Source organism: Corylus avellana, chromosome 1 (assembly GCF_965113065.1).
Source record: "Corylus avellana chromosome 1, dhCorAvel1.hap1.2, whole genome shotgun sequence".
In the NCBI taxonomy this organism is placed as follows: Eukaryota; Viridiplantae; Streptophyta; class Magnoliopsida; order Fagales; family Betulaceae; genus Corylus; species Corylus avellana.
In genome coordinates this window covers 10,119,393-10,143,833 of record NC_142490.1, presented here as the reverse complement: position 1 = coordinate 10,143,833, position 24,441 = coordinate 10,119,393, and the positions used below count along the sequence as shown (strand labels likewise).

The following is a 24,441-nucleotide window of genomic DNA, read 5'->3' as shown; positions in this document are numbered from 1 at the left end:
GTTTTTAAAAAGTTTGAAAACCCTTTTCTCTTATTAAAGAGAATGATAGCACAATTTATCATGGTATTTTAAAACTTGTAAAGAACATGAAAATCATAAGTATATATAACATGAAAACCAAGTAGACTGAGAAGAGCTTACTATGAAGATGACAAACCACTTCCAAGCCTTCTCCTTCTCTCTCAAAAATCTCTTCTCACTCTAGGGTTGGGGTTTTTGGTATAGGGATGGATTTTGAGGCGAGAAGAAGGGGTATTTATAGTGGGGGAGGGCGTACATGGGTTTGAGAAGGTGGAGAATGGATTAAAATTGCTTTTCAGATTGTCACCAAACGTTCAGTACTTAGGTGCGAACGTTTGGTGTACTATTACACAGTGGTTCTAGGGTTGCAGATTGAACAATCGGTCAATACCCAATGGTTTAAAATTTAGTCAGGGAATGTTCGGTGAGAAACTGATTTTTGGTCTTTTGGGCTATTTTCAAATAAAAGATTTTTATGTCAAAATAAAAAAATAAAAGATTTTTCACAAAAAGTAGAGCACTTTTATAACTCTTTAAATTTACTCGGGTGTTGATCGATTTAAAACAAGTGGTTATTTTTAATAAATTATTTTCTTAAGGGTTGGTATTTTGAGGCAACACATTTTAAGTTTGTATGACCCAGTTTTCATCCGGTCAAAGCTTTAGGGTTAAAAAGTTAACATAATCTAACATACCTTAAAGCTTAAAATAGAAACTCTCTTAATTTATAGATAATTATAGAAACCAAATAAAAGTGTTTTCTCAACACGTACTATCATTGAATTCTATAAATAACTTTTAAAAGAGTTTAAATTTTCAGGTTTTACACTGGCAGAAACTACTAATTAACCTAATCGCCTATATACATGCATTATACCTAACCTGAAGCAAGACACATAAGTTAGTCATAAGATAAACGTAAATCAAGTATTCCATGTGTCTACATGGTCTAATGCTCACATATATCATCAAAAACATTTAAAGGTGATATATTGAATCGTAAAACTGTTTGATTCTTGGGGTATTACACTGATAATAGGTCACGAGCATTGACCTAGCTAGATGATATTTAACTTTTTTTAAAAAAAAATTATATTTAGGGACAATAGCGTCCAATTTTAAATGTCGATGTTGATATTAGTTCATTACTGACGACTTTTAGGTCGACACTAATGATTTTTTAATTTTCAATTAAATATAGCATCAACGGCAACATTTGAGTCGACACTGATAGTTTATTATTAGTGTTGACTTTTGTCGCCGCTAATAGCAGAAACATCGTCACTAATAGGTTATTAGCGGTGACAAATTAGTGTCGATGATGATATTAATTTTTTTTTATTTTTTTATTTTTTTATCATTAATGTCGACTTTTTAGTTGACGCTAATAGTCGATTATTAGCAGCGACTTATAAAAGTCATTGCTAATAATCCAACGCTAAAAGCAAAATTTTTGCCATGGATCTTAATGCCAAATTATATATATATATATATATATATATATATATATATATATATATATATATATATATATATTTTAAAAAAACTAAAACATAATTATATATGTATTTGAGTATAAAAAAAAATAAAATGATTACTTTGTTATTATTATTATTATTTTTTGAAATGGTACTAATCAATCAAGCAAAAACCAGCAAAGCAGAAAAGTTGAATAAGTATATATTTAATATACTATATCACTTAATTATATTCGAAGTTAGTTGATTTTGATAATTCTTTTAAAAAAATACATTTAACTCACGAGAAACGATAGAATTCATTCATTTTTCAACAATTTCTTAGCAATCTCCATAATAAATGGATGAATCTACCCTTGAATATTTGTGGAGGAATAATTCACATCAATATTTTTTTCATCTTTTTTCAATTTCATCTTATAAATTCAATAGATTAACCATTAGATTTGTGAATTCACGTGAGCTCCACACGAATTCAATAGTCCACAAATCTAATGGTTAATTTATTGAATTTACAAATCTAATGATTTATCTATTAAATTTGTAAAAAACTATGGTTTGAAAATGGTTATGTAACATGCCTCCTTAACCTATATAGCATTAATTATGTAGTCTCAAAAAGTTGTGTGTAAACTAGTAATATATCCTTAATTCTATTTTTTTTTTCTTCTCCATTTCCGCTTTTTTATGACAAATTATTCATACATCTTTAAAACCTTAAACCAAATTAAATGCTCTTGTATCGTTGGTATCCATATATATACTCTGTCCCTTCCATCACTATGTTAGTCTGAGACATTGAAAGTTTTTCGCATCCAGAAACTTAATTGTGATACTTTATTATGCAGATTCCTTATCTCTTAGCTTCAAATGGCTACTTGGATGAGATGAGGCAAACCCATGCATATATAGAGATGACTGCCAATAAAAAACGATGATGATGAGGGCCACAACAGCAACTGTACGTAGTTAATAATTAATTGGCTCCCAAAGCACACGTGCCCTAGGAAGTATCAATGCTTGGCCGAAAATTAATGATGTTTGGGCGGAAATTCCAGTGCTTTAACCTTTAGTCGAGGGATTCTCCGCCAAATCAACAACTAGACACACGCATATGTTTCCTAGTTAGCGGCATTCATATGTTTTCCAACTGCAGTCCAAGTAGACACTTCTGCCCAGTTGCAATCTTTCTCCCATTCAGACAGTGTCCAATCACCATACCCACGGGACTATTCTAAAAGACTTATGAACTCCGATCCCCATTTGAAAACCTAATAAACTCTCCATTTAAAAATGGGCAGAAATTTTCTCCAAACCAGTCTGAGAAAAATATCTCCAACCTATTTAAAATAGTGCAAAGTATTTATAAATATTTAAAAGTCACATTAAATTTAGTCTAGACTGGTTTAGAGAAAATTTTTATCCTTTAAGAATTGTGTGACAAAACTTACTACATTATAACTCATTACAACGAATTACAAGGATAATCCCACCAAACCACTAAATTAGGATTCTTTTGAACTCATTGATGAAGATCTTGTTTCTCGAAACACACACAAACTCATCTCACATATGTGGAACAAGAATTATCAATATGATAAATACATTTTGATCATTATATGTAAATAATAAGAGAACATAAAATATGATCATTGGAATCAACTATAATAAAAAGTACATAGATGGAAATAAAAAAATAATATAATATCAGCCCATAATCACAAACAATACCATTTATGTGAGCCAGAATATCAACCAAAAATGTACTCCCCTTGACTACCATTACAGCATTACTTACTTCTATTTAATTTATTTCCCTTTTAGTCACAAAATGACAAGGAAAGGCAACCAAACATTTTAAAAAATATGTACAAGATATAACAAAACATATGCCTAAGGCTAAAAATATGTAAAAATGTCAACTAGTATACAAATATGCAACCACATAAAATTTCTAACTCAAATATGCAATTTCAATGTACACATCATGTCTTCCCCTCACTCATATTTCAACTTACACTCACCAAGAACAAATTGAATACATAATTCCAACAAGAGATACTGAATGATTTAAAAGCACTCATAAATGTCAAGTGTGAGATGAATGGTTGAGGAGGCAAAAAAAATTTAAGTCAATTTTCACCATGGTGAAAACATGAGTTACAAACTTTTAACAACACTTGCATGATGCTGTGAAAGTGATTGTCAATAAGTGAGCTTAAAACCTTAAATTTTGCAAGAAGGTTAGCCATACACGTACAAGAAACCGCAAGCAAGTATAGGAAAAGAAAACTCCAAAGACCAAAGTCAAACCAAACTACTAGGACCTAGATACACTCTTATATGCACTCTACATAACACCAAGTACTAAAATGTCATCAAAATTAATCCATTTACAATGTTCGCTTTGTCGCAAAAAGTGAACATTGGCTTTGTCTGTAAGGACATATAGATGGCAAATTTGAAACATGCAATGCTCACCTCTTACTATATGTAGGAATAACAGTTTTTTTCTATAGTCAAAGTGTGCTTCAGTGACTAGGGAGAGATATGACATGAAATGCTAGTCATAGGTTCAGCTCGTTTGTGGTTAATTTGGTCCATAGAGTTGTGCTATCCCCGCTAAAGATTGCCTACCAAATACGTGCACATACAGTCAAACTCTAACTTATGACAATCAAATTCTGCAAGTATTATTAAAGTTTTAATTACTACTTATGCACTATTTTAAATACCACTTTACATATAAAATTACTCATCTTGCATAACACCTACATAATGCATCCATAAGAGCTTACACACCATGAAGCACACTAGAGGAAATCATACACTCAATATAGGCCTCCACACATTTTTTATAATTATTAAAAAAACAGAAGAAAAAAAACCCCACAAAAGGTAGAATGCATGAACAAATATATATGATAACGCATAATGACACGCAAGATGCAACATGACATGCATAATGCAACATGAACATGCCTTGAGATGATGAATGTAACACTAAATGCAATCCTAGGGATAATATGCAATGACCTAAGTTAATGCAGAAATAAAATTTTATCAGCAATCAAGCTTCATCTTTTTTAGTTTCCACTTCTTTGAGCTTTTTAAAGATTTTATTGTTAAGTTTCTTAAATTTAGTATATTCCTCAAAAAAGCTTATTATAAACTGCTTGCAAATTATCATCATCATAAAAAACATCCCGAGATGACTTTCCCGAATCTGATGAGGCGTACCACTAGCCGTGAAATCTCCATTATTGTCAGATACATCACTTAAGGTCATATTTATGGTCTTTCTCTGGGATTTCTTATAATTCGGATACTCAGCTTGGATATGCCAAAAATCGGAACACTCATGACGTTGAATGAGTTGAGAGTTCTTATCTTTCTTGCTCTTGTCCTTCTTTCCTTGGATAGCTCCATCGGAGTCACCCTTGGATTTTCAATGAACTTGGAAAAATTGCTCCTACCCTTTCCTTTCTTAGTTTTGAGGAACTTTTTAAATCTCTTGGCAATCAATGCCAATTCCTTATTATCAATGGATACCTCATCAGATGAGTCACTTGCCATTTCCCTCACAATCTTTAAGCCAAGTTCTTTCTCTTAGGTTGAGGCAATGACAAATCAGAATTCTGAAGAGATCCTACAAGTTCCTCTATTTTCATGGCGTCAAGGTCTTTAGTCACTTTGGATTATGTTTTGTAAATATAACATCAAAGTATTTTGTGCATTGAAGTTTTCAATGTAAAAACATGTATTTTTTTTGAATTATTTTAGTTTCATAGGTGAAGAAAAATTTTCTCAACAAAAATACATATCTATATAGACATGTTTGTGTTCTAGATGATATAGTAGGGGTATTTTACTAATTAACTAGATCTTCAGTACAATTGTTTTACTACCAACAAAAGAACAAAGATTTGCAAATAGTGCACGTACCAAACCCTGTCATACATATACATACAAATGTGCTGATTTTAGAATCCTATTTATATACAAATGCTTTATATTTTCATATTCTTGGCTTTGGTTCAATACCATATGCAATTTTTTGTTCTTTTTCTTTTTTCTATTAGCGATGTTGGGTTCAAATGCCTCTAATTCTTTAGCATTATGTTAGTATGTACATTGCTGAAAATATACAACATATTTAGTAACTAGTTTAATGACGTTACATGGAACACACAAGCACCTAACTCTATTTTGAGCAGGAGTTGTGCAAGGTTGGGCAGCAATTCTAATGGGAATCATGTCTGGAAGCATTCCATGGTATACCATGATGGTCCTCCACAAGGAAATTCGGTTCCTAAAGCAAGTAGATGACACTTTGGCAGTCTTTCACACCCATGCTGTGGCTGGAAGCCTAGGCGGCATTCTCACCGTCTTCTTTGCTGAGCCCAAGCTCTGTCGCCTCTTCTATTTGGTACCCAACTGGGAACACTATATAGGCCTTGCATATGGGCTAAAAAATGGAAAATCCAAAGCGGGGTTTAAACAAATGGGAATTCAAATTCTAGGAATCTTGTTTGTTGTATCCCTCAACATCTTTACCACAAGCATAATTTGTTTGTTGAATAGGTTCTGTGGAATTCCGCTTATGCTGTCTGAGAAAGAGTTACAAATTGGAGATGATGCAATTCATGGAGAGGAGGCCTATGCATTGTGGGGTGATGGGGAGAAGGAGAGGTTTATGAATAATAAGCATAACATTGTCTATGGTGACAACTTCCAATCAACGGTGCTAAAAGGTGAAGTTCAAATGGCTTGATTTTGGTTATGCTTATTTATAAGAAAAATGTGGGAAATGAACAATGTAATAGGGCTTTGATGATGTGTGTCTACTTTCCCTAATGTTTCTTCTACCTTTTTTTTTCCTATTAAGTTTCAGTTTATGGGGGATTAGTGATATGGCTTAGACATAAAAATAACTATGATGTAATGATCATTCGTTGTAATAAAAATTAAGCCATCATGTTGGTTTCTTGAGATTATGCCTCTAATTTGAAGATACTTATATGCTTAGTCTTTTCCTTTTATTCTCTTTTCTTTTTTATATATATATATTTTTTGTTTCGCGAGCTATGTTCTTAGCTTTCTTTGTTTTTTTTTTTCTAAGTAATATACAAAATAATGGAGTCTTTCTCACTTTTGATTCGAATGGAAGAAAGCAAAGGGGTCTTTGTGGGAATGATTCCAAAACCATTATGGGAAGCAACCCATTTGGCTATATGGTGTGTTCTTGAATTGGCACATCTGTGATCTTAGAGGCTGTCCAACTAGGGAAGAGTTGAAGCCTTTAGTAAATTTCAATAATAACTAATGCTATCTACCAATCATTTTTTAGGATTAAATTTTTTATGGCTAGGGTGACCATCTAGGAATTTTTGTTGGATATGGTGTCCAAAACTCCAATTGATTGGATGGTGATAAATATTATTTATTAATCTATGATTATCATTATAAAACAATGGACATATACACTTATATTCTTACATGACATATATGTGTAATTGTGTTTACTAAAGGCTCCAACTAGGGGAGAGTTGAAGCCTTTAGTAAATTTAAAAAATAACTAATGCTATCTACCAATCATTTTTGATGGCTAGGGTGACCATCTAGGAGTTTTTGTTGGATATGGTGTCCAAAACTCCAATTGATTGGATGGTGATAAATATTATTTATTAATCTATGATTATCATTATAAAACAATGGACATATACACTTATATTCTTACATGACATATATGTGTAATTGTGTTTATCCAATTATATGCATGTGAGATTCCTAAGATGCATTGTAAATGGAATTAAGAACTTCATTTAGACTATAACATATCTGATAAAATACGAGAACCGTGTTCTACCCCCAACAACAACTAATCTGAGCAATAATTCACTAACAATTAAAAACGTGCATAACGGAAATTAAATCATCACAACTACAACACAAAAATTTGTTTACGAAGTGGAGTTCCTCCTGAGATCGAGCGCACCTGTGCTCGAGCACCTGCGGCACAAGATCGAACGCACGCCTACGCTCGCATGCACATTAGCTAAGCTCGAGCGCACATCCTTCGAATCGAGCGCACACGGGTGTACAGTGCACGACAAGAATCCTTTTACAGCTTGAAATGGGTTTTTAGTCTCCCAATTGGACTGGGAGACTAACCTCCAGTTTTCCTAGGGTTTCTAGGGTTTTGAGGGTTCTCCTAATCCTTATAAATAGGCCTCTAAACATTGTAAACAGACACATTGCTTCCTAGAGCTAAAAATAAGAAAATTGTCTTTGGAGCTTAGAAGATCATGAGCGGCTAAACCAATTGTGGGGTATTGATGTAACCTTTTCCAAACACAATGGTTTGATTGTATTTAATTTCTAGTTTTTCAATTTATGCATGTTGATTGTATAACTCTGAGAATTGCTACAATTGATTTATGTTCTTCATATTAAATGTAATTGTTCTTAATTTCTAAATCAATATTAGTAAAATTCTTATCTTGCCTTAAAAAGTATTTTACTATTATTGAACTCAAATCCTTCTTATTTTCTGTGATTATAAGAATGATGGTTATACAATGGTTTTTAATTGACATGCAATCAATAGGGTTAGATAGACCATACCTAGGAAAGACGGATCGTACTACACCCTAGTTTTGTGTAATTTAAGTAGACGATCTGTGCCAACCAAAGATGGGTTATGTTATTCCATTGATTGTATAAAACTTATTAAAGAATTAAATAATTCATACTTAGGGAAGACGAGTCGTACCGCATCTTAGTGGTTAGGTGGACGATCCGTGCCAACCGAAGATGAATTAGTTTTATTCTTCAATAATGTGTTTTCTTGTTTAAATCATAACATGCATAGAATGAATTGCTAGAATTAGATATGGTTAACCATTGATGTGCGGATAGTGGTCAAATCAATACCTTACTCTCTCTCTCTCTCTCTCATATATTTACTCTCTTTCTTTTCGTTTATTTCATGCACTTTGAATTGACACAAACAGATCAAATCTCTTTTGAATTAAATTAATTTTAATCTTTCGAATTTTGATAATAGAACCCCTGCAGTCCTTGAGGTTCGACACCCTCAATATAGCCCCTATCCTATGGGATTCGTCCTATTGCGAGTGGTAATTTTATAATTGATATTTTTTGTCACAAAAATACCACATCAACCTACCTGAGATATTACCCCTTCTCAGCAAGGTTAGCACTATCCCAAAGGACCTGTAATACAATGCCGGTGCCCCGACCATTGTACGCTACCATCCATAACAATAGCAGCCCGACCGAGTCTGACTTCGGGTGGCCTATGCTACTAATGATGTATGTCCTGTAGTAACCAATCGTTAAGGTTGTGTCGGTCAGGAAACAACCATTGGATCCAAGGCCCATATATCACACACACATTTGACCATAAAGTTAACATATATAGTAAGCCCATGGCGGTTATCCAGCACGTACCGTTGTACCATGTCATACGATGCAATTAATCTTGTCTGTATTTTACATGTGTGCTTTACAAGTCTTAGTGTCATTATCCTTGTTAAGTAGCACATTTTTCACAAAAAACTAGAGTTCATGTGCAGCAAGGAGTATACTGTGAAAGTTGTAAATATGCATGTTTTGGTACACAAAGATAGTTGTGCAATGCGGGAAAATAAATGGCGAGCATTATGTAAGTTAAAACTCACCTAGGTCGTATAGATTCTTCAATTAATCCTCCAAATAGTTCGGGTTCTCCAAATCTATGGAAAACTTCCTATTAGTCCTAAGTCCAACTAAACGAACCTAGAACGTGAAAATAGAGGCTATCAGATGACTGGTCAAAATGGTGTTCACTGAAACGCTTCTGGCCGTACGTCTGGGCTCGAGGCTGTACGTCTGCCCAGAAGGTTCAAGTAGAACCTCATTTGTCCCAAACGTCCTCATATCCTCCCAAACGAGTTCAAAAGTTATCAAAGTATTTTTAAGACTTCCTATCTCAAAATAAGGCCTCCATGCACAAGAAAACACGTTGATCATAAAATGCTAAACCAAGCTTAAACAAAGATTAAAGGCCCAACCTAGCTAGAAACTCAATCCAGCTACTAAGCTAGTCTAGAAAAGCAATATAACAACTAAAGAGAAAACTCAAATATAGAAAGTTACCTCCTAGAAGCAAGGCCTTCAAGAAACCACATCTTCTCTTTCAAAAACTCACAAAACCCACAAAATCCTCACAAAACACTCGCACAGAGTCACCAGAGGGAACAAGAGCGAAAATTGGGCATAAGGCGCGAGGGGAAGGGAGTATTCATAAATGGAAAAAAGCTGAGAGCCCTGCAGTCTATTCTGAAAAGTAGCGTATGTACGGTACTATAGGGGCCTGTTGGGAATATGTATGCAAATCAAAAATTTGCGCAGCAAAAAAATAAACATATTCCTAAGCCAGGAAAACATTATAAACAACATATCAAGAACATATGTTATTTCAATAAATAGCAAGAACATATTACTTACTTGAAGATCAACGACCACTCTTTGGCTATAGGCAAAAAACAAATTTTTTGCTTCTCTCCTCCAAGAACAAGATCCTCTCAATCAATATTGAGACCTCTAGATCTTCTTGCCAATGACTGACAGTAACCAAGAGAGTGTGGGCTCTCGCTTAGCTCTTCAAATCTTAAACTTTGGTTCTTCGTGAGTTAAACACAAGAACTTATAATTTTCAAAGTACTGAAAATTATATATCAAGCAAAATTTGCTATGATAGAATAAGATGAAATGATTTGAAAGCTCTAGGCTCTTCTCCTTTTATAGGCTTAGCAGGGGGTAGAGTTTCAAATCTTAGCAATGTAGGACAAGGAGCAGATAGGCAGAATCCTAGTCATACTAGGAGAGAAGGACGACTAGGGAGATAAAACCCTAGCTCCCCTCCACTTAAGTTAATGCATGGGCCTGGGAGAGATTCTCCCTAAGCCATGTGTTCCCCTGCCTGGGGACTGAGCCTGGGATTAAATCCCAGTCCCTTCTCCTTTATGTCCAATGCTTATCTTTTTGGGCTTCTTGCTTTTATCCAAGCCTAACTTTATTTAATTAATACATGCCTCTTGGGCCTTTTGGTTTTAACCAAGCCAAAATTGCATTATTAATTAATTCATGCCTCTTGGGCTTCTTAGTTTTATCCAAGCCCAACTTGCATTACTTTTTTTTTTTTTTCTAGCCCATATTTTAATTAAATAAAAATATTCAGCTCTATAGATTTAGAAGGCCTAACCATGGTTAACTAACATCAGCTTGGTGGGGGACCTAAAGGGAAAAATAATTATTGGCTTAAATATGTTCGTAATATATCTCCGAGACATTCGTTACGCAAAAGTATTTAATCACAATTAATTCCACTAAAAGATTGTGATTGTACTCCAATAAATATTTTTACTGAATAATTAATCTCTTTGACTCACTTAATATTAACTTATAATTCCTCCATGAAAAACTCCGTAGCAGAATTAAGGATAAGCATACTGCCACTTAATTCTCTACCGCTTATTCCTTGAGTAACCGGTTTTCATGACATTCTCATATATGCTTAAGACATATATATTTTGCACGCCGACCAAAAAGCTTTGGCCAGAGTCTCTAAGAATAAATCCATAAAACCTAAAACAAGGGGACATTTGTTATCTCTTTGTTTGCCGACAAAGGATTTAGATTCCTTCTTGGAAAAAGGCTTTCCCACAATATTACATGCAGTTGCCCAATGTATTGACACATTGTTGACCGATGATAGGTCTCACTCATTGACACATCAAAGCAACCTACATACAACATTCTGAGTCTACAATTCCCTCAAGATTTAGAATCAAAGTTGTAAGTAGTTTTTAAAGAGTTATTGTCTTTCCTTGTTGACAGTATTTTACTGAAAGACAACTCCTTGGCCCATTCAGTGCCTTAGGGTCTCAGCACCTAACACATCAATCCTGGAGAAGCCGCTCCGTTTGATCAAGGTAGATCAGTAAGATTCGATGTGTAACAGTCTTACTCAAAATGGAATTGCCCCAGTTCCATTTATCGACTGTGAACATTCTAGTTTAAAGATACAAGGATTATGGACTATGACCTTGTGTGATAACAAAGTTACTCACATCCATATCCATATTCAATGTTATCTAGGGACATTTCACATGCACAGTATAATATGATGAACATTTTTGGTAATAAGCATGTAAAGATATTTTATGTCATATGCCCAAAAACAATTTTATCAGTGAATAAAACCTTTATTCATTACAAACATCTAAAAGTCAAAATGAATATAAAATCACTGGGATTCTGGGCATAATCCCAGCAATCTCCCACTTGCCCTAAATTCCAGTTATGCATACCTTTGACTCCCATTCCTTCCAGGTGAGATTCGAAAATCTTCTGTGGTAAGGTCTTAGTGAACGGGTCTGCCAAATTCTCAGCCGATGGAATCTTAGCTACAGTTGTATCTCCCCGAGATACTATCTCTCTTATGAGATGATACTTGCGCTCGATGTGTTTCGCCCTCCTAAGATTCCTTGGCTCTTTAGATAGTGCAACTGCTCCACTTTTGTCGCAAAACAACGTTATAGGAGAATGCTCTATCTCTATGACACCAAGATCTGATAGGAACTTTTTGAGTCAAACTACTTCTTTTGCAGCCTCACAAGCTGTGACATATTCAGCTTCCATAGTGGAGTCAACAATAAAGGATTGCTTAACACTTCTCCAACTAATGGCTCATTCACCAATGGTAAAGACATATCCTGAGGTAGACTTTTGGGAATCACGATTTGATTGGAAGTCAGAATTTGTGTAATCAGTCGCTATCAAATCCTTGCAATGGTAGACAAGCATATAATCCCTCATTCTCCAAAGATACTTGAGTATATGCTTCACTGCTACCCAATGCATAGGTCCTAGATTTGATTGATATCTGCTAACCATGCCTACTGTAAAACATATGTCAGGTCTAGTGCGAAGCATAGCGTACATGAGACTTCCTACAGCCGAAGCATAAGGAAACTTTCTCATTTCTTCCTCTTCTTAAGGTGCTTTTACCCTTTTGTAAGAGGTACTCCATGTCTAAAGGGTAAAAGCCCTTTCTTGGAGTTTGTCATGCTAAACCTTTCTATAACCTTGTCTATGTATACATTTGAGGATAAGCCTATCATCCTATTTTGGCGATCTTTCAAAAGCTTGATCCCTAGGATATAGCTTGCTTCTCCCAAGTCCTTCATATCAAACTGCTTTGACAACTAGATTCTTACTGCTAATAACGTCCCTACATCATTGCCAATAAGTAGTATGTCATCTACATAAAGCACCAAGAATGTTACTACAGGTTCACCACACTTCTTGTACACACATGGTTCATCAAGGTTTTGTTCAAAACCATACTGTTGATTGTTTCATCAAACCTGATGTTCCATGACTGGGATGCTTGCTTAAGTCCATAAATGGATCTTTGCAATTTACACACCATATCTCCTTGGTTTTCAGCTATAAAACTGTCAGGCTGCATCATATCGATGTCCTCGTCAAGCTGCCCATTCAAAAAGGCTGTCTTGATGTGCATTTGTCATATCTCATAGTCATGATGAGCTACAATAGCTAGGAGTATTTTGATTGACTTTAGCGTGGTTACAGGCAAAAAAATTTCCTATAATCTATCCCTTCTTTTTGAGTAAAACCTTTTGCCATTAGTCTTACTTTGAAGGTTTCAACATTTCCATCTACTCCTCTCTTTCTCTTGAAAACCCACTTGCACCCAATTGGTTTAATGCCGTTAGGTGCCGTTACAAAAGTCTAGAATTTGTTGGAAGACATGGATTCCAACTCACTTTCCATATCTTTGACCCAATGGTCTACATCCACATCATTTGCCACTTCTTTGAAGGTCCTTGGGTCTGATATAGTTGTATTAGATTCAGCCATAAAGGCTTTTCCTAAGTATCTATCAGGGGCTCTGACTTCCCTCCCACTGTGATGCAGTAAAAATGGTACTAGGTGCTTCACCAGTACTAGGTGTTTCACTTCTAGTAATTGCTGGTGTATTAGGTACAACCACCTCTTCTTCAATTTCTTTTGAAGAAGTTTCCTTTCTTGCTTCTTGCATTTCCTCTAGAACCACCTTGCTCTTTAGTTTATGATTGTTTACATAATCCTCTTCTAGGAACTTGGTATTTGTAGTAACAAAGACCTTATTATCCTTAGGACTATAAACCAACTGTCCTCTTATTCCTTTTGGATATCCTACGAACAGACATACTTCTATTTTGGCTTCCAACTTGTTTGTCTTTCCCTTCAACACATTTGTTGGGCAACCCCAAATTTAGATGTGGCTCAAGCTAGGCTTGCACCCTATCCATAATTCCATAGGTACCTTGGAAACGAACTTGGATGGAACCATATTAAGCAAGTATACTGCTGTATCTAGGGCATAACCCCAAAAGGACACAAGCAATGTAGCATAACTCATCATTGCTCTTACCATTTCTAAAAGAGTCCTATTCCTTCTTTCTAACACACCATTCTACTAGGGAGTCCCCGGTGCTGTCAACTAGGATACGATCCCTGCTTCTGACAAATGTTCTATGAATTCCCCAAGGAAGTATTCACCACCTCAATCTGATCGAAGTGCTTTGATATGTTTACCTAGTTATTTCTTAGCTTCTACCCAAAACTCTTTGAACTTTTCAAAAGCTTCAGACTTCCTACGCATTAGATAAACATATCCATACCTTGAGTAACCATCTGTAAATGCTATGAAATACTCAAAACCTCCTCGTGTTGGGACACTCATTGGACCACATACATTAGTGTGTACTAACTCTAACAAATCTTTTGCCCTATATCCTTTTACAAAAAAAAGGCCTCTTGGTCATTTTACCCTTAATACATGATTCACATAATGGGTAATCGTTTAATACCAATGGGCTCAAGAGCCCATCATTAACTAGTCTTTGAATCATTTTTGAGTTAATGTGCCCAAGACGTAGATGCCAAAGATGTGCATCAATAGTAGAAGGAAACTTTCTCTTTAATGGTAAAACAATATGATCTGGTTCTAGAATTGAATTGTTAACAGAATGTTCATCAGGAGATATAATATACAAACCATCACTAATAATGCCAGAACATATAAAGTAATTATCCTTGTTTATTATCACGGTATCCCTCAAAATAGCGGTATATCCACACTTACCCAGAAATGTAACAGAAACTAGATTTTTGCGAATGTTGGGTACATAAAGATAGTTTGATAATACTAAAACTCTTGAATTAAAACATAGCTTAATAATTCCCATGGAATGAACCAAAACTCTTGTTCCATCTCCTAGTGTCACATACATCTCTCCTTCATTCAGTTGTCTGGTTACATGGAACCCCTGTAATGAATTGCAGACATAATTAGTTGGTCCTGAATCCACACACTAGGAACCTAGTGGATTCACAACTAAACATGTTTCAACTAAATAAGATGATTCATTACTTTGACTCTTGGAAGCCAGATACTTGGGGCATGTTTTCTTCCAGTGCCTAGACTTATCACAGTGGAAGCAATTTCTACTTCTCTTGCCTTTTGTCTTCTTACCAGCCTTCTTAAACCTTTTGACAAATGGCTTGCCAACTTGTATAAGTTCATTCTTATTCTTTAAACCTCTCGGTTTAGAAACTAAAGCATGAGCATAATTCGCTATGGCTTGGGACTTTAGGATGTTTTCCGCTCCGATTAACTCGTTCATCAGTTCCGCTAATGTGTAAATCCTTTTGCTCATCAACACATTTAGCCTTAACTGATTGAATGAATTCGGCAGGGAATGTAGAATCACTTCTACCTGAGATCCTCCATCAATCTCTGCACCCAACACCTCTAGTGTATTAAGCATCGCTATCATAGCCAGACAATGTTCCCTCACTGGAGTTCCTTCAGCCATATTTGTATTTAACAAAGTTCTCATCGTATCTGACTTAGCAACACGACTTTGCTCTCCAAACATCTCTTTCAAGATTATCATCATACTTAGAGCATGATTCACATCTTGGAGCTGATGTTGGATTATGTGTGACACAGAAGTCAATACGTAACAGTTGGTCATCTCATCGGATTTTTTACAGCGAATAAATCGCTGTTTTTCATCCTCAGATGCACCATCTGCTGGTTCAACAGGGCAGGCTTCGCCTCAGCCATGAGCACAATGTCCAAATTACGTTTCCAGTCAACGTAATCAGGACCTGTTAGCTTATTTTGATTTAAAAATAGTAGAGAAAGGGTTGAATGAAGACATTCTTATTCTGAAAAAATTATTTTTATTTTGAGCATATATTAGACATATATATTTAGCAATAAACAAAATATGAAAACCCAAAACAAACATATGATGTTTCAAAAGCAACGGCAACCTAATCTTATAGTTAAATACACCCTTCGTAGGGTGTAGGGCCCATGGCCAAGGCGAGGTGTCTTTAATTACCTTGACTTAGGCGAGACTCCTATCTCATTATTAATGTTATTACCCCATTAATAAACAGCCATATTCTGCAGTCTCTAATCTTAAGATAACATAGCTCCGTAGGGAGATTAATATCTCAAATTAGTCAAGTGTGCACCGTCAATTAGATTTGATCCAATTGTCAATTGACTCCACGGTAGCGCAGTCGCCATTGATACATAACCAGTCTCATCTTATCCTTTAAGGAAATCTATACGTAACCTATAAAATAAAGAAAACCCTCTGTAGGGAGCAAGGCCATGGCCAAGGCGAGGTAGCTTTAATTTATCTCTTACAATAGATTTATGATGGAGACTGCTTAATTCAATAAAGAATCTCCCACTTGATATTTTAAAAAATTAATGGGTTTTTTATTAAGAGTTGCAATTCCTTTACAACTCCAAGACCTTGCCACTTTGTTTCATATGAATCAATTTTTCCTAACTATTTAGGAATCATAACTATATCCATCTTTTCCTGATGTTTAATAGATCAAAAATCAAACTTCAAAAGTTACTGATTATTGTCCATTAATCCTTGGTAATGTTTCATACCAACCTCATCAAGAAAACTCAATTTTGGATCATAGTTACAAAGGCAACTTTCAATCCTTGAATTCAATTCATGATTGATATGTCGAATTGCCCTAATTACGTGTCAAACACATAATTAACCTTTTATGTGGTATTTTGGTTTTTCAACCATGGTACCATCTTTGTATGATTTTTCAATCATCACAATAACCCATAAGCAATCAAATAATTTTAATTAAAATAAAATCTATTTATTGCCTGCCAAGATTTCTTAAGAAAACTTTTGCACAATTTCATGCCTTTTTAAACATGCACTTGAAATCTAATTTAAAAAATATCTAAACTTTATGAAATCAATCTTGCTGAAAATTCTTTTGTGTTTTCAATACGTTGTATCAATTATACATCATATTCAATAATCAAATTTTCATAAAATTTTGATTATCTCACAAAACAGATTTTTTACAACTCAAAACTACTTTCAGGATTTCTGTTTCCAAATCCATCGACGAACATTCAATGGGTCATATCATTTTCGATATTACTCGAAACAAAAATCTGTTCGAACCACCGTGTCAACCACGGTTTTCCCATGCCAGATCTAGTCTCAAACGATTTTTGAGACTTGCTCATGAGCATAACAAAAAATCGTAATCCTTACAGGCCTTTGCAGGAAAAACTGCAACTATGTTCTGCTTGCAAAATTTAATTAAAATAGCAAACGAACTCCAAATGATTTGAAATTTTCCAGTTTAGATCCTAACATGTTCCAGAACACATTCCTAATCTTAAACAAAATTTCCAATCTCTGGAGGTCCTCAGAAAACACAGAATAATCACCACAACCGCAACATCAAAATATTGTTGATGAAGTGGAAAACTCATTGAACCAATCAAAGGGAAAAACCACTATGGGGCAGGCGGATAGCCAAACCCGAGAAATCACTACATGAAGATTTATCACTACATGAAGATTTAGATTACAGACAGTAAAAAATACTCACAAACCCTTGTGAATCTTTACACTCTGTAAGAACAATTGATGAATGCTGAATGTTAGACATTTAAGCCCCTTAATTCACATATGTTGATCTCTTAGTTTTGTTATAAGTTGATGTTTTGTGTTGTTTTTGTGTTTTCTTGCATTTTTAGGATTTTGCAGAAAATGAGGCATTTCCGACAAGTTTCAAACTTAAAAGATATTTTAGGAAAAAGCTAAAAGAAATGTGCTCGAGCGCCCAAGCCAATGGGATCGATCGCAGTCATGCGATCGAGTGCCCATCCTGCGATCGAGTGCAGTTGTGCGCTAGAGCAACAAGGAAGTCGGTAGACACAGTTTTGCACGGTTTAGAAGTCTATAATCCAACTCCAACTCGATTTTTGAGTTGTTAGGTTGCACAAAAATGTCTAGTGTTGTTCCAAACTCTATAAATAGACCTTCAATTCATCCGAAGAGAGAGAAGAAGAGAGAGAAACAGACACAAGCTTTGGGAGAAGAATTGGAGGCTAGAAGGGTTTTTCGGTTTTCTTCTTTTCCTTTTTTATTTTCTTATGACGATGATTTTCATTCGAATTATGTGTAACTAATACTTTAGTCATGGCTCGATTGAAGCCCTAATTATGTCTCTTTAGGATTTTAATATTGGCGCCTTTGGCTAAAATTCATATTTTGGATACTTAACTTGATTATTTCCTATTTTATTGAATTCCTCACATGAATGCGCTTGATCATCATATGTATGTGGTATGGATTTGTTATTTAAGTCAATTTAGATGACTGAGTCCTGGGCTTAATAGAGTGACAAAAGAACCCCATCATAGGTTCTTGGATTAATCAACATGGAGAACCGAAAGTAGATACCATGCTCTAGGCTTCATGTGTTTGTCGATTTTCATAGATTTATGCTTTCTTGAAGAACAACTTTGTAGATATCATGCTAAATCCTTTGAGAGAGAAAAGAATTAGAGTAGATGACATGCCTAATTCGTTGCTTAGGTAGATTAATAGCTTAAGGAGTAGATATCATATCCTTAGATTGGCAAACATTGGGTATCTTGATATGGTTATAGCATTAGCATATTGTTTATCTTATTCGAGTATGGTTAGCCATGGATATCAAAACCCTACCCTATCATTCTTATTATTTCAACTCAATATTTTATTTTGTTTAATTCATTTATTTATTTAGGCAATTCTTTACAACATAATTTACAGCAATCCTTGTGGGAATGATCTCGTACTTGCTTTCTATACAATCGTTTTGATCTTGTGCACTTGTGAGTAAAACGTACATTTATTCATCTATTAGTTAGGTGGATATTTGCACAACAAATTTTTTGTGCCATTGCTTGGAATTGCATTGAATTTTGTTTAGAAGTTTTTCCTTAAGTTTAGTAATTCTCTTTAAATTTCATTATTTCTCTCTTATTCTATTTTCTATAGTTCAATTTCTATTCTATAGCAGTGCGATCGAGCACACGTCCAGATAGCAGCACTAAAGCTAAATTCCACCTTGTTTTGCGGTAATGCGATCAAGTGCCCAATCTAGATGGATCGAGCTGCGATCGATCGCAAATCCACAACGATCGAGCGCACATCCGAACAACAGCACTGAAGCTGCTATAACTGCAGAATCAATGTTTTCTTGTATGCAGGGTCGTCGATCTTAGAATTTAGCCATCATTTCATACGATGCCTGCTAGATTCCAGTAGCTGCATTCCAGCACTCCAAGGCTGCATCTTCAGGCCATTTGTAAGTTTTTATTTTTATTTTTGTTTTTATTTTCCTTTTGTTATTTTAGTCATGTGGGGAGACATTCTAACACCCCATGGAGCATGTTCATATTGCTATAATCCTTATCACCATGTTAGAGATTGTCCTACAATGAGACAATTTTCTAACTATTCTTATGAGCATATGAACACACCGCTCTCTAGACCGGGGAATGACCTCTATTTTGATTCCTATAACCCGGCATGGAGCTACCAATCTAATCTCTTGTGGCAAGCTCAAGCTCTTGAAAATTATGCTCCACAATTTCATAAACTGCAACATCAATCATATTTGCAATTCAATGATCAATCATATTACCCTCAATATCAATCAGCTCCACAACAGCAGTATCAGGCTAAGCAACCTCCTCCAAAGAATTTTGACTTTGAAGAGAAGGTGTTAGCTATTCTCAGCAGATTGGAGGCCAATAATCAACTGATGCACTCTCAATCCATTGGAGGCATTAACTAAGACAACTCATACTAAACCACTAACCAAGATCTAACCTGATGCGTTGATTAGACCTAAAAATTTCGCTACTCAAACGCCTACTTTGTTGATACAAATCGAACACAGAAAAGCAAAAAACAAAAGATAACATCGACTAATTTACTTACCTTCTAATTTTCACAACTCACAAACCTCCTACTGGAATTTGGTTTAGTCTGGGTCATTCTTACGAGAGTAGAACGCTCACAATAGCATACCCCGTGAGGTCCAGGTGTGTTTCATGCCCAGCTCTATATCGACCTAGAACTTAAAAATTGGCTTGAGGAAGTCATCTTTCACCTTAACCATAAGCGGCAAGTATATCGCCTCCAAGATAACAACAAAGAAGAAGCAAAAAGAAAGAAAAGGAAATGAAAAGAAACAAAACAAAAAGTGAAGTAAAAAATAAAGGATAAGATCCATTGGTCCGTGTGCCGGGTTAGGGGCATTAGCGAAACAAATTCAAAAAAACGTGCACGTGAGGCGCACGTGTTGGCCAAACCGTCCAACATGACATAATCTTCTAACGGAATGGCAACATTGCAACAAAAAAAAAAAAAAAAAAACCTTCAGGGTGGGTTATATTGTTAATTTTTAAACATGGGAGGTAGAATAAAAATAAAAAATAAAAATAAAAAAAAATAAAAATAAAAAAAAAAAAGGTGTCAAACTTTAGGAAGGTAAACTATAATTTTTCCTATATTTTGAGAATTTTACACCTACCCAAGTGTTTACTCCACGTGACAGTAAAAAAAATACTTGGCAGTAAAAATTATTATTAATTGCGACAGAAAGTGAATACTTAGAATGTACAGGTACCAGTCCTCATATATTTTGGGAGGAGAAAGCAAGTGAAAAATGTAAAAAGCTTTTGTACGGACAAAAGTCTTCAGATCTGTAAAGGTGAGAGGGAGTTCACAAGCCTGCATATTTATTTGTGTAAATGAGGAGTGAAACTCAAATTCGAAAAAGAAAAAATGAGCGGCTCTGTTGTGGGATGAGCCTCATCTTTGGAGCCATTCTTTTGGATTTTGAGTTTTGCAGTAATGGCGTCTGAAACGGCGTCGTCTGTAGATGAGCTTGCCGTTGCTTCAGTAGCAGCAGAAGGACCTGATACGAGAGGCAAGCATCGGATTCTCGCCCAACTCAAGCGCGTCGAGCAAGAATCCAAATTCTTAGAGGTCTCTTTCTTCTTCTTCTTGATAAATATTTGTGCTTGTTAGTTTGGTATGAACTGGGTTTAGATGCATTTCCTTTTTAGCTTGGAATCTCGGGGATAATGGGCAATTTTTGCTTCTGGGGCAAGTTGTTCTTTTGTTTATTTTATATATGCTTGTGTACTTATATTTTGTTAGCAGCTATATACAGGGAAATAAGAAATAGAAAATGATTTCATATTTTGCCAAAAGAAGGGAAAAAAAAAAAAAAAAACCTGACCCTAGCATGATTATTTAGTGTATCATCAGTGACAAATGGTATCAAATCCAACCTAATGACACCATGTGCCTTTGGGACATTGCATGATGTGAGTCTTGGTGAAAACATCAAGTATTTGAATGGGAGAGCCTAGAAAGTTAAGTTCCACATTGGGTGGGTAGATTGTGAAGTTGATGCATGAGTGTCAAATCCTACATTGATTTCTTATTAAGTGAGGTTAGACTATATAAATGATTTTTAAGGAACTTCAATTATAACTTAACTAGTCATTTTTGGATGATAGTGTTGATGTTGGTAGCGCTTCCCTAGGTGACAGAGGAAGAACCAACAATAAATGTTTTTGATTTTTTCTTGTATGCAGTGAAGTGACTAAATGACATTAGATGTCTTAATTTCTTACCTAAATCATTCTGCCCACAAGATGCTACAAGCCAATGGAATGGATGAGTTTTTCATCAAAGAATATTTGTTTCCTAAAGCTATAGTAATGGTTCTTATTTAATATCCATGACATAGTGGAGCATCGAAAGAGTGATGTTGTGCCTCCTAAATGTGAGATGCGCTGGACCCTTTTTTTTTTTATGTATGTGACAATTGTTCTAGTTCAGCTGATTGAATATGTATAAAGATATTTGAAGGCAGTCAGATGATTGATCTTGCAACTTTCTTTGCCTCTGTATGAGACAATGGGGAATGCTTCAAACTGACCTAAATTATGTATCTTGGAAGAGAAGACTTAAAGTTGGGTTCTGACTTGTTGGCAATGTTTAACTTTGAAATAAGTTTGGCTAAGGGAAAGAAAGACACTAGAAAAAAAAAGTTCGACTGTGGGAATGCAATTATTTTTCTCTGTGGTGGAATGTTACAGCGTAAACTCCTCCTGTGCCTAATTAAGTTACCCCATAAAAAAGTACTGTTTTGCTGCTCAACTCCGTACAATGCTTATCCACTTCTCTCTTCTGTAAGTTTCAAGTTATAGAAATGCTTACCTACAAAAAAAAAAAAAAGAGAAAGTTATAGAAATGCTTTTGTTTAGCTTCATGTCCTAAATCGTTATGCTTTAGGATTTTATAGGCCTTTTAATACTCTCTATCTGGATTTTTATATAATAGATGTAGGAAGGCTATGTTGCTTTTAACCTCAATGGGTTGGCCTAGTGGTTGAAGCTTGTGATCTTAGGGAGTATCACTCCTTATAGCCCAAGTTCAAGACTTGCTAGGTGCAAACTCCCCCTTGGGACCACACCCCCTAGTGTAAAAGCAAGTGATTTACCTTGATCCGTGTAAAGAAACTTTTGAGGGTGCGGTGCACGGGTCCGAGGTTTACTCTGTAGGGGTGAGTCTAAAGAACCCTCCCTTGTCAAGATTCCCCATCATTGAAAAAAAAGGCTATGTTGCTTTTATGTCTCTAGAAGATATTCAAAATTCTATCTCCTGAATATTTTCTGCTATACAGCAATTCTCTGGTAATATCTAGCCTGAACTGTTCTCATGTTCTATTGGTTTCAATTCGTAGACGCTGCACAATTTAAATAGAGAAATGAATTGTCTTGTGGGACTTGACTACATCCTCTTTGATGGTGATAACAAATGCCTGAGATGAAGTAGTCCACCGATGTTCTGTGTCTAGAAAAGCTATGACTTTCATCGTCAGGGCTGCAATGTTCTCTCAACCTTATCTTAAAGTATTTCTAATGTTTGTGGTTTAACTTGGTTGATTCCATAGTTCAACTGAATTAGAATACTTGCTACCCTAAGTTGTGGTGCTATAGGTCACTGATTAAGGCTTGCCACTCACCCTTATCCGTGTATAGCCACTTGCTTGAAAGTTTTTATCGTCTTAGAAAAGTGACAGAATCATAAGCCATGATACTGATTTGCCCTTTTCTTGCGTAATAGCTTGCTAGTTGCTCTTGCAGATGAAACTACAGTTTTGAAGTTTGTCTTTCTTATCTCTGGATTCTGAAACTAACTTCTGCAGAAAGTCACTGTTGTGTTGTTATGCACTGAATTGCAATTTACAGCTTATTCCTGTTACTTGGTTTTGCATGAATTTGTCCAGGAAGAGTTAGAAGAGCTTCAAAAAACAGAAAACGTGTCAACATCATGTGAGGAGTAAGTACAACAATTGGGTTTTTTTTTTTTTTTTTTTTTAAAGAAAAAGAAATAGGCTGGTGGAAGAGGAGATTTCATATTTATTTTCAATCCAATGTGGTATAGAGATAGTAGTGCGATCGCTTGTATTGGTTTACCCATTCAATTTCTAGTACTTGGAAATACACATCTTCACTTGTTTGTCAGCTCATTCTGATGATTAAAGAGCTATAGCAAAATCTCATATAAGTTGATGGCAAAAGATTTGTAGAGTGCATGGTAATCTGTTTTTCTTGTTGGCTCTCAGATTGTTGCGCAACATAGAAATAATACCTGATCCACTACTCCCACTGTAAGTTACACAACCTATATAATATTCCACCTTCCTAATAAAAATGGGTAAGCCCTAATCATCAGTTTATTTTGTTTACAGCACAAACGGCCCTGTGAACCCATTATGGGATCAATGGTTTGAAGGTCCCCAAGATTCACAAGGTTGCAGCTGCTGGATTCTTTGATTAAAAGCAATGCAAGGATTTGTTGCGAGAGGCTTCAAGATGTGTTAGTTAATTGATGTTCATAAGTTACACCGGAGTTTTTGTTTTAGCAAATGTTTTGACTAAATTTTGCACCACGTGTGAGACTGAAATTTGTAGGTTGATCATTCTGAATGCACAATTTACAATCTATTCAGATAAAGTTTGTACATGAAAAATACCCTGGTCCTGAATTTCTGAGGTTCCAAACAGAGATGCTGGCATATCCTCCTTCAAAGACCTCAATAAGCTAATGATACGTACGGCACTTTTACATTCTATAACTTTCCTCCATTTGTCTTGGACAAACTTATTGACAACTTAAAAGTCACTACACACAAAAATAAAGCATATCCTTTGTTCTCAGCAACAAAAAAAATAAATAAATAAAAGAAATTTAAAAATTAAAAATTAAAAATTAAAAAATACAAAATCAATCCATGAAGTATCAAAATGTTTTGAGAGATCCATCTCGTTTGCGTAAAGAACAAATAAGTCCTTGCTATTAAAATCCGCCCAAAAACTTGATGGATTCCATTAGTGTGTCACTTTAAATTCAATTAAATT

The 24,441-nt window shown here is 35.2% G+C and overlaps 1 protein-coding gene and 1 pseudogene across 1 annotated transcript; both read left to right on the top strand.

Annotated features, from left to right (window-relative positions):
• The first annotated feature begins 5,754 nt into the window (after positions 1-5,754).
• Positions 5,755-6,273, top strand: LOC132169055 (ammonium transporter 2 member 4 pseudogene; annotated as a pseudogene).
• Positions 6,274-20,641: 14,368 nt separating this feature from the next.
• On the top strand, positions 20,642-24,037 carry GG1 (Ggamma-subunit 1). Its single transcript, XM_059581848.2, has 4 exons — positions 20,642-20,989; positions 23,307-23,359; positions 23,646-23,690; positions 23,772-24,037. Exons 1-4 carry the CDS (start codon positions 20,855-20,857, stop codon positions 23,854-23,856), a joined length of 318 nt encoding a protein of 105 aa, XP_059437831.1. The 5' UTR covers positions 20,642-20,854; the 3' UTR covers positions 23,857-24,037.
• Positions 24,038-24,441: the final 404 nt, after the last annotated feature.

What these genes read in the sequence shown, in the direction of transcription:
- GG1 (XM_059581848.2), top strand. Translation starts at nt 20,855, where the DNA reads ATGGCGTCTGAAACGGCGTCGTCTGTAGATGAGCTTGCCGTTGCTTCA. An exon ending in GTGTCAACATCATGTGAGGA is followed by an intron (nt 23,360 to 23,645) that starts GTAAGTACAACA and finishes GTTGGCTCTCAG; the next exon opens with ATTGTTGCGCAACATAGAAA. An exon ending in CCTGATCCACTACTCCCACT is followed by an intron (nt 23,691 to 23,771) that starts GTAAGTTACACA and finishes TTTTGTTTACAG; the next exon opens with CACAAACGGCCCTGTGAACC.